Source organism: Salvelinus alpinus, chromosome 16 (genome assembly GCF_045679555.1).
Source record: "Salvelinus alpinus chromosome 16, SLU_Salpinus.1, whole genome shotgun sequence".
Taxonomy (NCBI): domain Eukaryota; kingdom Metazoa; phylum Chordata; class Actinopteri; order Salmoniformes; family Salmonidae; genus Salvelinus; species Salvelinus alpinus.
The window spans coordinates 36,004,599-36,018,376 of record NC_092101.1 but is presented as its reverse complement, the minus strand read 5'-3'; the positions used below and the strand labels follow the sequence as shown (position 1 = coordinate 36,018,376).

The window sequence follows — 13,778 nt, the reverse complement described above, 5'->3', positions numbered from 1 at the left end:
GTGGTGTACAATAGTCTGGTGGAGTGGTGTACAGTAGTCTGGTAGAGTGTTGCAGAGTAGTCTGGTAGAGTGTTGTACAGTAGTCTGGTAGAGTGTTGTACAGTAGTCTGGTAGAGTGTTGTACAGTAGTCTGGTAGAGTGTTGTACAATAGTCTGGTAGAGTGGTGTACAGTAGTCTGGTGGAGTGGTGTACAGTAGTCTGGTGGAGTGGTGTACAGTAGTCTGGTGGAGTGGTGTACAGTAGTCTGGTGGAGTGGTGTACAGTAGTCTGGTGGAGTGGTGTACAGTAGTCTGGTGGAGTGGTGTACAGTAGTCTGGTGGAGTGGTGTACAGTAGTCTGGTAGAGTGGTGTACAGTAGTCTGGTAGAGTGGTGTACAGTAGTCTGGTAGAGTGGTGTACAGTAGTCTGGTAGAGTGGTGTACAGTAGTCTGGTAGAGTGGTGTACAGTAGTCTGGTAGAGTGGTGTACAGTAGTCTGGTAGAGTGGTGTACAGTAGTCTGGGTACGAGTGGTGTACAGTAGTCTGGTAGAGTGGGGTACAGTAGTCTGGTAGAGTGGGGTACAGTAGTCTGGTAGAGTGGGGTACAGTAGTCTGGTAGAGTGGGGTACAGTAGTCTGGTAGAGTGGGGTACAGTAGTCTGGTAGAGTGGGGTACAGTAGTCTGGTAGAGTGGGGTACAGTAGTCTGGTAGAGTGGGGTACAGTAGTCTGGTAGAGTGGGGTACAGTAGTCTGGTAGAGTGGGGTACAGTAGTCTGGTAGAGTGGGGTACAGTAGTCTGGTAGAGTGGGGTACAGTAGTCTGGTAGAGTGGGGTACAGTAGTCTGGTAGAGTGGGGTACAGTAGTCTGGTAGAGTGGTGTACAGTAGTCTGGTAGAGTGGGGTACTGTAGTCTGGTAGAGTGTTGTACAGTAGTCTGGTAGTGTGGTGTGAAGTAGTCTGGTAGAGTGGTGTACAGTAGTCTGGTAGAGTGGTGTACAGTAGTGTGGTGTAAAGTAGTCTGGTAGAGTGGGGTACAGTAGTCTGGTAGAGTGGTGTACAGTAGTCTGGTAGTGTGGTGTACAGTAGTCTGGTAGAGTGGGGTACAGTAGTCTGGTAGAGTGGTGTACAGTAGAGTGGTGTACAGTAGTCTGGTAGAGTGGTGTACAGTAGTCTGGTAGAGTGGTGTACAGTAGTCTGGTAGAGTGGTGTAAAGTAGTCTGGTAGAGTGGTGTACAGTAGTCTGGTAGAGTGGTGTACAGTAGTCTGGTAGAGTGTTGTACAATAGTCTGGTAGAGTGGTGTACAGTAGTCTGGTAGAGTGGTGTACAGTAGTCTGGTAGATTGTGGGATAGTAACAACGTGCTGAAGATAGGATTGGTGTTTAGGACAGAAAAGTGTGTGACAATGCTGTAGTTTGTGTTTCATGATGTGTGTGCGTGTGCGTGCATGCTTCATGTGTGTGCTTCAGCTATGCATCAGTTTGTGTGTGTGTTTTCCTAATCTGCCCTTTACTTATCCCTGTCTGTAACACAGATAGCAGGAGAGGTCCTCTCTGTCTTCCACTGTATAATCCCCTCTATGTAACTGATAGGAAGAGCTGCGTGTGCCTCATACCTCGTAAAGACACCATAAAGACAGAGACACAGGGTGTGTATTTCTGTACGTCCATGAGTATGTGCATTCAAGTGTGTGTCTCTATGTGTGTGTGTGAGCATGTGTGTGCGTGCATGCGTGTGTGCATGGTGCATGCGCGCCTGCGAAAGAGGGCGAGCGAGCGAGAGGGAGAGAACGAGATAGGGAGCGAGAGGGAGGGAGAGAGAAAGGGGGAGAGAGAGAGAGCCAGAGAGAGAGAGAGCCAGAGAGAGAGAAAGGGGGAGAGAGAGAGAGGGAGAAAGAGAGAGAGGGAGCGACAGACAGACAGATAGTGTGAAGGGTGATATGAAGCTCTGTGCAAAGCTTAACCTTCGTATCTGAAATGCCGAGTGTGCTACAGGAGTACAGTGATGAGAGCAAACATGTCCGTCAAAACATATCGCAATGCAAGCCCGCGGCATCAGATATCCCTTCCATCTTTTTATACTGGAAGAAGTCTTCAGGGGGTTTCAGGTGTGGATTGTGATACTCATAATAAATGGTGATTAGGATTATAATGCTAACAAGTGGAATTTAATGATCAGGAAAGTAGCATACAGTACTGCAGGTTGTTATTGCGATGTGTAGCACAAGAGTAGTTGATCTGGCCTGGAAATAGCCAAGCTTTTAATACTTAGTCTGAGTCCAAAATGGCACCCTATGGGCCCTGGTCAAAACTTCTGCACTATAGGGAATAGTCGGGGTACCATTTGGGACCATTTGGGACTTATTCTTAAATTGCATTTGGGGACCGGGGACCAGGGACTGGAATGGCTGACAGGGGGTAAGAGACTGACAGGGCGGGTTAAGACAAAGAGGAGGGAAACAGGTGTGGGATCCAGCATAGAGACACAGCATTTCCCCAGAGTGAACAGTCCATGACAAGGCTAGCTAGGACATAAAATGTCACCAGTCGTTGAGGTTGTTTAGCTTAGTTGCAGATCTGTTTGTGCTTTAGCCAATTCCTCTGTCATGTTGGTTGTCATGCCAAACATAGCCAATTCCTCTGTCATGTTGGTTGCCATGCCAAACATAGCCAATTCCTCTGTCGTGTTGGTTGTCATGCCAAACATAGCCAATTCCTCTGTCATGTTGGTTGCCATGCCAAACATAGCCAATTCCTCTGTCATGTTGGTTGCCATGCCAAACATAGCCAATTCCTCTGTCATGTTGGTTGTCATGCCAAACATAGCCAATTCCTCTGTCGTGTTGGTTGTCATGCCAAACATAGCCAATTCCTCTGTCATGTTGGTTGCCATGCCAAACATAGCCAAATCCTCTGTCATGTTGGTTGCCATGCCAAACATAGCCAATTCCTCTGTCATGTTGGTTGTCATGCCAAACATAGCAATTCCTCTGTCATGTTGGTTGCCATGCCAAACATAGCCAATTCCTCTGTCATGTTGGTTGTCATGCCAAACATAGCCAATTCCTCTGTCATGTTGGTTGTCATGCCAAACATAGCCAATTCCTCTGTCGTGTTGGTTGCCATGCCAAACATAGCCAATTCCTCTGTCATGTTGGTTGTCATGCCAAACATAGCCAATTCCTCTGTCAGGTTGGTTGCCATGCCAAACATAGCCAATTCCTCTGTCGTGTTGGTTGCCATGCCAAACATAGCCAATTCCTCTGTCATGTTGGTTGTCATGCCAAACATAGCCAATTCCTCTGTCATGTTGGTTGCCATGCCAAACATAGCCAATTCCTCTGTCGTGTTGGTTGCCATGCCAAACATAATCAATTCCTCTGTGTTGGTTGCCATGCTAAACATAATCAATTCCTCTGTTGTGTTGGTTGCCATGCCAAACATAATCAATTCCTCTGTTGTGTTGTTTGCCATGCCAAACATAATCAATTCCTCTGTTGTGTTGGTTGCCATGCTAAACGTAATCAATTTCTCTGTTGTGTTGGTTGCCATGCCAAACATAAGCAATTCCTCTGTTGTGTTGGTTGCCATGCTAAACATAATCAATTTCTCTTGTGTTGGTTGCCATGCCAAACATAAGCAATACCTCTGTTGTGTTGGTTGCCATTATTTAACTAGGCAAGTCAGTTAAGAACAAATTCTTATTTATAGCATGACTTGGGGACTTGACTGCTCCAAACAACAACTAGGGACCTTAAAATAACATTATTCTCAATCGATTGAGTCCTTGAGATGGGCAATCATACCCTCTAATCTTATTGAAAACACCTCCCACTGTCTCTCCACCCTGTAGGAAACAAACAAGACATCATGTTCTTTGTGAGGCATCAGTGGAAAAGAAACCCAACCTCCAGGATCACAATCTCACTTAGCAAATTACATAATCTAATAAATTCTATTAAATAACTTTTTTCTGTTTAGTCCACAATTTGCGTGTGAGTAGAACTGAGTCGTTCACATTCCCTGTCTCCATAAAAATCCACAATTATTCTCAATTACTTAACGTTAAAACTTCTTCGGGATAGGGGGCAGTATTCGGAAGTTTGGATGAATGAGGTGCAGAAAGTAAACTGCCTGTTACTCAGGCCCAGAAGCTAGGGTATGCATATAATTGGTAGTATTGGATAGAAAACACTAAAGTTTCCAAAACTGTTAAAATAATGAATGTGAGTATAACAGAACTAATATAGCAGGCAAAAACCCGAGGACAATCCATCCAGAATTGTTTTTTTCCCAGCTCACCACTGATTACAATGGCTGGCAATGGGAATATAAAAGGAATACCTCCCAGATTGCAGTTCCTAGGGCTTCCACTAGATGTCAACAGTCTTTAGAAAGAGTTTCAGGCTTGTTTTTTTTTAAATGAGCTAGAGTTTGTAGTTTTTGTAAGTGGCTCCCATTTTGGCTGTAGTGTTTGTAGCGCGTTCCGGTGAGGGAGCGCACTTCGTTATTTACCTCAGGTAATGAATATACTATTCTCCGTCTTAAATTTTAGCGCTTATTTACATTATAGGATACCTGAGGATTGATTAGGAACGTTGTTTGACTTGTTTGGAAGAAGTTTATTGGTAATTTACGGGATTCATTTGTATGCAATTTGAACGAGGGAAACCAGTGGATTACTGAGTCAAGCGCGCCAACTAAACTGACCTTTTTGTGATATAAAGGACTTTATCGAACAAAATGACCATTTGTGATGTAGCTGGGACCCTTTGGATTGCAAACAGAGGAAGATCTGCAAAGGTAAATTATTTATTTTATCGCTATTTCTGACTTTCGTGATGCATCTGCTTGGCTGGAAAATGTTTGGCGCGCTCCAGTGAGGGCGCGCACTTGGTTATTTATCTCCGGTAATGAATATACTATTCCCCGTCTTAAATGTTATTGTTTGTTTACATATTAGGGTACCTGAAGATTGATTAGAAACGTTGTTTGACTTGTTTGGACCAAGTTTATTGGTAACGTTTGGGATTCATTTTGTATGCATTTTGAACGAGGGGAAACCGGTGGATTATTGAATGAAGCGAGCCAACTAAACTGACTTTTTTGGGATATGAAGAAGGACTTTATCGAACAAATCGACCATTTGTGATGTAGCTGGGACCCTTTGGATTGCAAACAGAGGAAGATCTTCAAAGATAAGTGATTTACTTTACCGCTATTTCTGACTTTCGTGATGCATCTGCTTGGTTGGAAAATGTTTTTAATGCTTTTGCACGTGGGGCGCTGTCCTCAGATAATTGCATGGTATGCTTTCGCCGTAAAGCCTTTTTGAAATTTGACAAAGCGGCTGGATTAACAAGAAGTTAAGCTTTTAATCGATGTATAACACTTGTATTTTCATGAATGTTTAATATTACGAATTTTGTGTGTTTGAATTTCGCACTCTGCAATTTCACCGGATGTTGTCGAGGCCGGGCGCTAGCGGTACGCCTTTCCCAAAGCTTAAGTAGCGTGGCTCTGTCAAAGGACCCCATGGTGTGTGGATCTCTATAACTGTGTGTGTGGATGTGTGCATGTGTGCATGCGTGCATTTGTTTGTTTGTTTGTGCATGTGTGTGTTTGTGTGTGCGCATGTGTTGATCAGCAAGCACGCGAGGCTGACGTCACTAGCTACAGGGCCTTCAGAAAGTATTCACACCCCTTGACTTTTTCCACATTTTGTTGTGTTACAGCCTGAATTTAAAATTGATTAATTTAGATTTTTGGGTTACTGACCTACACACAATACCCCATAATGTCAAAGTGTAATTATGTTTTCAGAAACATGTTGAAATTAATTAAATGAATGAAACGCTGAAATGTCTTTAGTCAATAAGTATTCGACCCCTTTGTTATGGCAAGTGCAAATAAATCCAGGAGAAAATATTTCCTTAACTGTTGCCACAAAGTTGGAAGCACAGTATCATCTAGAATCTCATTGTATGCTGTACAGTTAAGATTTCCCTTCACTGGAACTAAGGGGCCGAACCATGAAACACAGCCCCAGACCACTACTCCTACTCCACCAAACATTACTTTACTATGCATTGGGGCGGATAGCTTTCTCCTGGCATCCGCCAAACCCAGATTTGTCTGTCAAACTGCCCGATTGTGAAGCGTGATTCATCACGCAGCCTCACATTATACACCTGTCAGCAATAGTGTGGCTGAAATAGCCGAATCCATTAATTTGAAGGGGTGTCCAGATACTTTTGTTTATCTAGTGTACTTTAAAATAACTCAAACCAAATCAAAACTGTGTAGAAAAGATAATGGACCTGTATTCATACTGTTTCTTGACTATGTCCAGCTCGCTAATAATCACCCAAATGAAAGCTAGACAATGAGTTTGAAACCCCTGTTCTACATGGAAACAATCTCTCAACTAAACCAGGCTCTGAGGTCATTCAGGATGAAGGAGTGAGAGAATGGGTCATGTCTGTACGTCACTGACCCAGTCCAGTTGGCATGACCATGAAAGGACATACAGATACATACTAGTGGGATACAGACAAACATAAACATAGCCAGTGACATACACATAACTTCAGGCTAGAGAGGCTGGTTGTGTGTGTGTGTGTGTGTGTGTACCCTATGGGTCATGGTCAAAAGTAGTGCACTATATAGGGAATAGGGTGCAAACTTTGACGCAGTCTCAGTCTGAGTGTTGTTGTTTTTGTAGTCAATGTTAAGTTGCATGGCAACCACCTCTCATGGTCAAGCTTTAGGAAAGCTCCTTTCTGACTGGCAGCCCAGAGAGACCTAGTTTCAAATAGTATTTGAAATCTTTCAAAAACTTTAAAGGGGTTTGCCTTAGCCTGTTTTGAGTGCCAGCTGGATGGGGGTTGCACTTTTAGGACTTTTATATTGGTTCCATTGCAACAGGCAAGCTCAATCAACCACATATAAAGTATTGCAAATGATTTCAAATAGTATTTGAAGCCAGTTTTGGCCCAGAGAGATGTGGAGCTCTGACTGAAAGCTCCAAGGCTTTTAACCGGAGATCAACACGTAGATCTCCAACTACCCTGGGACTAATTGACCACACTCTCCAAACACCAACAAGTTTGCCAGAAAGATCCCCATTGAGGTCAAGTAGACGGTGTTTGTTCCCTCTCTTTAATTACTATAGGTCCTCTAAGAGGAGATGTGTGATTGTGTGACACTCTCTCTCTAACTGACACTATGACAGAGTCCACCTAACAAATTAATGTTAAGTTAATTGTAATTAAAGAGAATATAATATGAGCCATCAACAGGATTATTTTCTCCATCCAAGCCAACAACATTCCTCCACACACACACACACACACACACACACACGTCGCTGCTTTGATCGTGTCTAAAGCCGAGTTCGCCATGGTCAAAGTATCACAGTATCATCGCCATTACTCTTACTGAAGGTCTGGACTGGGGGTGTATACGATTACAACAACCAAATCCTCCAGAACCCAACCCCAGCTCTGTAGGCTTACAGTGTGGGTGTGGGTGTGGGGGGTGTGTGGGTGTGGGGGTGTGTGTGTGTGTGACTGTGTGCAATTATTTTTATGAATATTTTATGTAGGCCATGAATCTATCCTTCTTAGCAGCCTGTCTCTCTCTCCCACCCACACACACACACACACACACACACACACACACACACACACACACACACACAAACTCTTTCCCCATCCTTCACACCGGTGACAGCCAAGCAACCTTGCAGAAGAGTGTAACTGTACCCCTCTCCTAGTCCCACCCAATGTACTTTTCCGTTCAACAGCAGAAAACAAAGCAGACAGAGTTCTTCTTTTAGTACGCACGAGATGGACCCATTTCAGCATTACCAAAAATAATCACGGTGGAAAGTCACATCTCACATCTCCCTGCTGTAAACCTCTGCATATGTATCTCTCTGTGTAGACATGTAAACTGTAGCAGCTGTACGTGTTGTTGTTGTTGTACAGTCTGCGTTGTAAGTGTTGTTATTCCACTCATTTGCTCATTCATTATTTGCAGCACAAGTAATTACATTGATAAAGTGAAAAAGTGAGGTTGAGAAGTAGCTTATACAGCATCTAGTATTATTGAATATGAAAGGTTCCATTCAATAACGATTCAATACTGTCAGGTAAATAATTCTGATTTGCATCAAATATTCATTGAATTTGTTTTGATTTTCTAAAATGTGTATATGCTAATACCCAATATAGTCTTGATATAGACAACAAGGGATAGGTGAAATAATACATTCCTTGTGATAGAGAAAAAAAAATCACCCTATGAAGTTCTGAAGTTTGTTTCCTGTCAGAGTGGCTTGCTGGCTACCTTCAGTGTACACAGTATGACAAAAAGAAGAGCCTTCATGATTTTCTGGTGGTACTCATTTTCGAGTTAAAATGTTAACAATATAATGACTTCACATGCATGCAAATAATGTTTTTATTTGCATGTTAACCTTCACTAAGGGCTATCCTGTATGCCAATAGTTTAAAAAATATCTGTGAAATGTTTCATGGGGCACCATTAAATGTATGATAGCTAAACTGTGAGTGTTCTTGTGCAGTGTTTCTTGTTAGCCATCACCTTGCATGGGATGCAACCAACACCAAAGGGAAAGAGGTGCTAACATTCACAGCATGGTTATTGTGCACGCATGAGATTGCACGGAACCTCTGTAGAATAACAGAGAGAGACCTACAGCAAAGGCTATCAAGATGTTAAAACTACTGTAATTTGCTCTGATCTAATTTCATACCAGAATGCAAATGTATCAAAAGGTCTGATTGTTTTCATTATTGTTTTGCATTATCAAAAGTCTTCTTTTTCCACTTTTTTCACAGCTGTACATTTCAAGACAATGAAATCTCCACGTCTCATTTGAGTCCATTTGTTAAAGCAAACTGGATATAGTGACACTCACCCCTGGTATTTTGGCACATTGGTAATGCCTACAGTCTTCTTCTCCTTCCCACCCATATCTCTCATCGATGTGGTCCCTTTTTTCCTCCAGCCGTCTGTTTACCTGTCCCTCTCTCCTTTCGTGAGTGGTAGTCGTGGTGATGTCTAGGTAAGAGTCACACTATAGTGTATACCTCTGTGTTCAGGTGAGCTCTGGGGGAACAGACAAGGTTATAGATGTCCACTTCTCTCCCCTCTGTGTATACAGTGAGATAGCTCAGTGTACAGGGCTGGAGTAAGAGTCACTCTGCTCTGTAGTGGGGCCCTGAAGGACATCAGTCTATAGTATGGCGGGGGTGAGGAGGAGGAGGACAAGGAGGGGTATAACTGGATGAGGGGCTAGGAGGTAGGAAGAGGAGGGGGAATATAATGGGAGGGAGAAGGAGGAGGAGAGGGGCAGGTGTTGGTATAGAGAAGGAAGGGAGGGGTACAAAGAAGGGAGGGGGCATGAAGGGCAGGTCCTGGGAGGGGGATATTGGGGTTACAGAATCAGGAGGTGGGGAAAGGGAGGGAGGGGGCATGAGGGGTAGGGGAGATATAAAGAAGGGAAGGGGTCGAAGGGATTAATGGGACTGGAGAGGCAGGAGGGGTATGAACTAGATAACAAGAGGCTCTATCTCTCTGCTCCTCCATTCACTCCTGGGACAACAGGGACAGATGGGAGTGAGGAAGTCTTCCAGGGAATGTGGCTTGTTAAAATGGAATGCCTGGAATGCTGAAGTGCCATGAGTCTCTGAATGGGGGAGAGGGGGTGGGGAGTAGGGAGAGGGGGAGGGGGAGGGGGACAGCAAGAGAGGTGTAAGGGAGATGAGGTTAACAGAGGGCTGACAACTGGAGAGTGGTTGAAATAAGGGAAAGAGATGATGGGGGTTTAAAGGCATGACCACAGGGGAGGATCAACATTTAAAAATGTATATAAGAATATAGATCCTGTGTATTCAAATAATATATTCAAATATATATATAAATATATTCAAATAGTATTCAAATAATGTATCTTTCGTCTCTCTGTTTCATAATTTTCCTTCAATTCGCAAGAGGCTGAATGTATCTCTCCTGAGAAGGCATCCGAGCGAGCGAAACAGCACCTCTCTGTATGTGTAGCCCATCTAGGCCTATCTGATGCTGTCTGGTCAAAAAGAGTATGACATTGTTGCCACCCGTAGAATTAAATGCAAGGGAAGCCAGTTGTTACGAATCCCGCCGAAGATGGGGCCTCTTCCCGTTCGGGCGGCGCTCGGCGGTCGTCGTCTCCGGCCTACTAGCTGCCACCGATCCCCTTTTCTGTTTCATTTAGTTTTGTCTGATTTGTTGCACCTGTTTTGTGTTTAGGTTTATTGTGGGCTATTTAAACCCAGTTGGCCCGCCGACTTTTGTGCGGGCTTGTTTTTCTGTTTGTGGTGTCGTATTTTCTTAGTTCCATGTGTATTTTCGTAGTTCCATGTGGATTTTGTCCTGTTTGTTTTGGACTGTACTTGACGCGCCCTTGTATGTGTGGCGTAGCCGTCTCGTTATATTCTTTTGGAATATTAAATCCACTTGCTTCTCACTACCCTGCTCTCTGCGACTGACTCCTTCATCACACGTGGTCCCGTGTGGCTCAGTTGGTAGCGCTTGCAACGCCAGGGTTGTGGGTTCATTCCCCACGGGGGGACCAGGATGAATATGTATGAACTTTCCAATTTGTAAGTCGCTCTGGATAAGAGCGTCTGCTAAATGACTTAAATGTAAATGTAAATCACCACTTTTGGAATTGTGACACCAGTGAAAAAAAATAATAATAATAGCCAATCAGCGTTGAGCTAAACTGAGTGAGCTCAACTGTGAATGGTCCTGGTGCACCCCAAAAAAAGTGTTAAGTGAAGTCAGTTTGGATTTTCACCAATTCCATCACATCGAGAGCAAAACATCAAATAACAGGAAAAAAATTATTGTTGCATCTCGTTGTGTTGTCCTCTGGAGACTAGCTAGCTAGCTAAAATTGTCCCTTCCCTAAATTAGCCATGAATGGAGGTATCAATTTGGACTTGTGGGTTTTACTTAATTCTCCATACTGGCCAATGATTAAAACAGAGTTTCTGATCCAACCATAAGTTCTTACATTGTGTCCCTGGCCTGAGAGGATAGTTCAATGTGTTCAAAGTTCAATGTGTAGCTAGATCTAGTAAGCTAATGTTAACGAGCTAATGTTAACTAAGCTAATGTTAACTAGCTAATGTTAACTTGCTGGGTCATCGTTGCCCATGAAAGGAAGTTATGCTAGTGAGCAAGCATTTTAGCCAGGTAGCCATTGACAACAAAAACTAAAAGTGTACTGTATGTCATAGACCGTTTCTGTATGTCATATACCGTTTCGTCAACATGAAAGGATGGCATTGGCATTTCTCTACAAGTAGGGTTAGTGAGTCAACCTGTTTTTTCTACTTGCACACACACACACACACACACACACACACACACACACACACACACAGAGAAATCCGAACCATGGACAGCCAAATCATATTTAGCTTACGTTGATTGGACAAAATCATTTTCGGTATCTTTTAGTTGTCACTGTATTAGACAAACATAGATGATTTTATGAAGTTGAAGTTGATATGGTGCTGGAATAGTGGAGGCAGCTCCTGTTTTCTTGCAGTAACTCTCTGTGGTTCTAAATCAATAGTTGTTTAGTAGTCTGCAAATCTCAGAAACATTAACTTGCTTGACCATGCTGTAGTAGGTCATGTAACTGTTTGTTACAAGCAATATGCTTTGTGAACTTCACCAGACAGATGTTGCTCTCCAGTTTTGTAATGAAACGAAGGTGCGGTTGAAATTATTCTGCCACTGTGTCTTCTTATTGTCTCGTCCTTGGGCCTATATATCACAGCTGCAAGGCATATGAACTAACAGGTTATAGAGCAAACGACGCAATTATCAAAACCCACACAGTGCTTCCTCCTTTAAAGTTGCGTCATACTGCGGCACACCTTGCGGGCAGCTGCAGCCTTCTGTAGCACGTTATCTATTTGTCAGCCATTTTTTCTGTTAATGCAAGTTATTGTTAGTTTGACCACCAGAGGGCATCTTTGAGAAGCGTTTGATAGTCTCCGTATTGGCATTACCAGAGAATGTAACACCTTTTTTGTAATAACATAGTATATGGGATTGATTTTAAGAAATGTGGCTTAATTAATTTGATTCATATTATGCTGTTTCTATTCAGAGAAAAATGAAAAACGAAACAATCAGGGTTTCCATTAGGATGGGAATGGAAAATATGGCGCTGTACAACGGGAGGAAGGAGTAGGCTGTTCTAGTAAATAAGAATTTGTTCCTAACTGACTTGCCTAGTTAAATAAAGGTTACTCTAAGAGCATAACATTTCTGCACCATCATTTTCTAATTATTGTCTAACCAATACCCAAATGGAGATTAAGTGAGAAAAAAAATCTAATTGATTTATCCAGACCAGTCCCAATGCTTGCCTCAGAGCTGTAAGGTTCTGTATTTATTTTCTTAGTCAACCCTGTGTTCTGTTTTGTTGTGTTCTTGAACGTAGCCCAGTTTCTTTGTGTTCTTGAACATAGCCCTGTCTTTTATTTTTGTTCATTGATTTCACCTGTGTTAGTTACTCACCTGGTCTCATCAGCTCCTTATTTAGTTCAGTTCATTATGTTTGTGCCTTTGTGAGGTATTGCTCGTTTTGAATCTACTAAGCCTTTACCTAGCTCATTTGTGAGAACCAGTTATAGCCTTCAGTCCTAGTTTTGATTCACCTGCCTGTTTACCTACCTGTGTATAACCATTGCCTGCAACCACGATTCCTGCCTTCTACGAAAGCGAAATTAACACCTGCCGCGCTTTGCGCGTCAATCTACACGTTCTCCATGAGTATTCATTACAAGAGCAGCGCGGAACGGCGCTAAATTATTTGTAGGCTTTTGCTTCTAACTTCAATATGCTCTTTAAATAAGTAAGACCTACACCATTTAACAGTATATCTAAAAATATTTTTTTCAATGATGTGATTCTCTGACAATAATTTACATTTAGAGGATTGGAGGACTCTATATTAATATTTAAGGGGCATTTTACGTTAGGATCTCTGAGAATATCTAAGGGGCTTTTATATAATTCTAAATTAATTAGTAATAATCGCTTTGTTTAAAAAGTAATGATATTTTGGAGATTTTTTGTATTTCATTTAACCTAGAGTGAGAGAGGAAAAAGGCCATTCTTGAACATGGGGTGAGACATTCTCACTAATTTGTAAATAAAGCCAGTTTGTTATTTAGAACTATTTATTTCTGGAGAAACCTAGCTTGATTATTTAGCAGACATCACTTGCTTTTATTCAGTCAACACGTATCTTAAGAATATCATGGAATATTTGAAAATGTTCGTTTTTCCATGCTTGTCTCAGAGCAGCGCCAAACGGTGTTGAAATAGACGTCCACAGCGGGAAGGCTATGTATTCTTTGTCCACATTCTCTGTCCACTCATGGTATCTCTTTTCGGTTACACATCCTAGGAATAACAGAACAGCATAACGGTCCGGGCGGCCCTTGCTGTGCCTGGTGAGCTGTTGGTCAAGTTCTGTTGTCAGAAGAGGAATGGAAATGTCAGGGTGAACCGAAAACCTGACGAACCCGCCACGTACTGTACTGTATGTTGACTCTGCCTGTTGGAGGTGGAGTTCCAGAGCTCACAGGTGTGCCTGGCATGGATTGTGACTCCATCTCGTTCCTTGCCCTTTTCAACCTGTGAGTGAGTTAATGACTATTCAAGCCATTGACTCACTGATGAATGAAGATGATGGGCGATCTGC

General features: G+C 42.7%; 1 protein-coding gene across 1 annotated transcript in view; it reads right to left on the bottom strand.

Moving 5' to 3' along the window:
• LOC139541423 (myosin light chain kinase family member 4-like) overlaps nt 1-9,289 on the bottom strand; it is a 94,195-nt gene extending 84,906 nt beyond the window's left edge. The window contains exon 1 of the mRNA XM_071346068.1: nt 8,925-9,289. Coding sequence (XP_071202169.1) covers nt 8,925-8,989 — 65 coding nt within the window. The 5' untranslated portion in view covers nt 8,990-9,289. The remainder of the gene's footprint in view (nt 1-8,924) is intronic.
• Between the last annotated feature and the right edge of the window lie 4,489 nt (nt 9,290-13,778).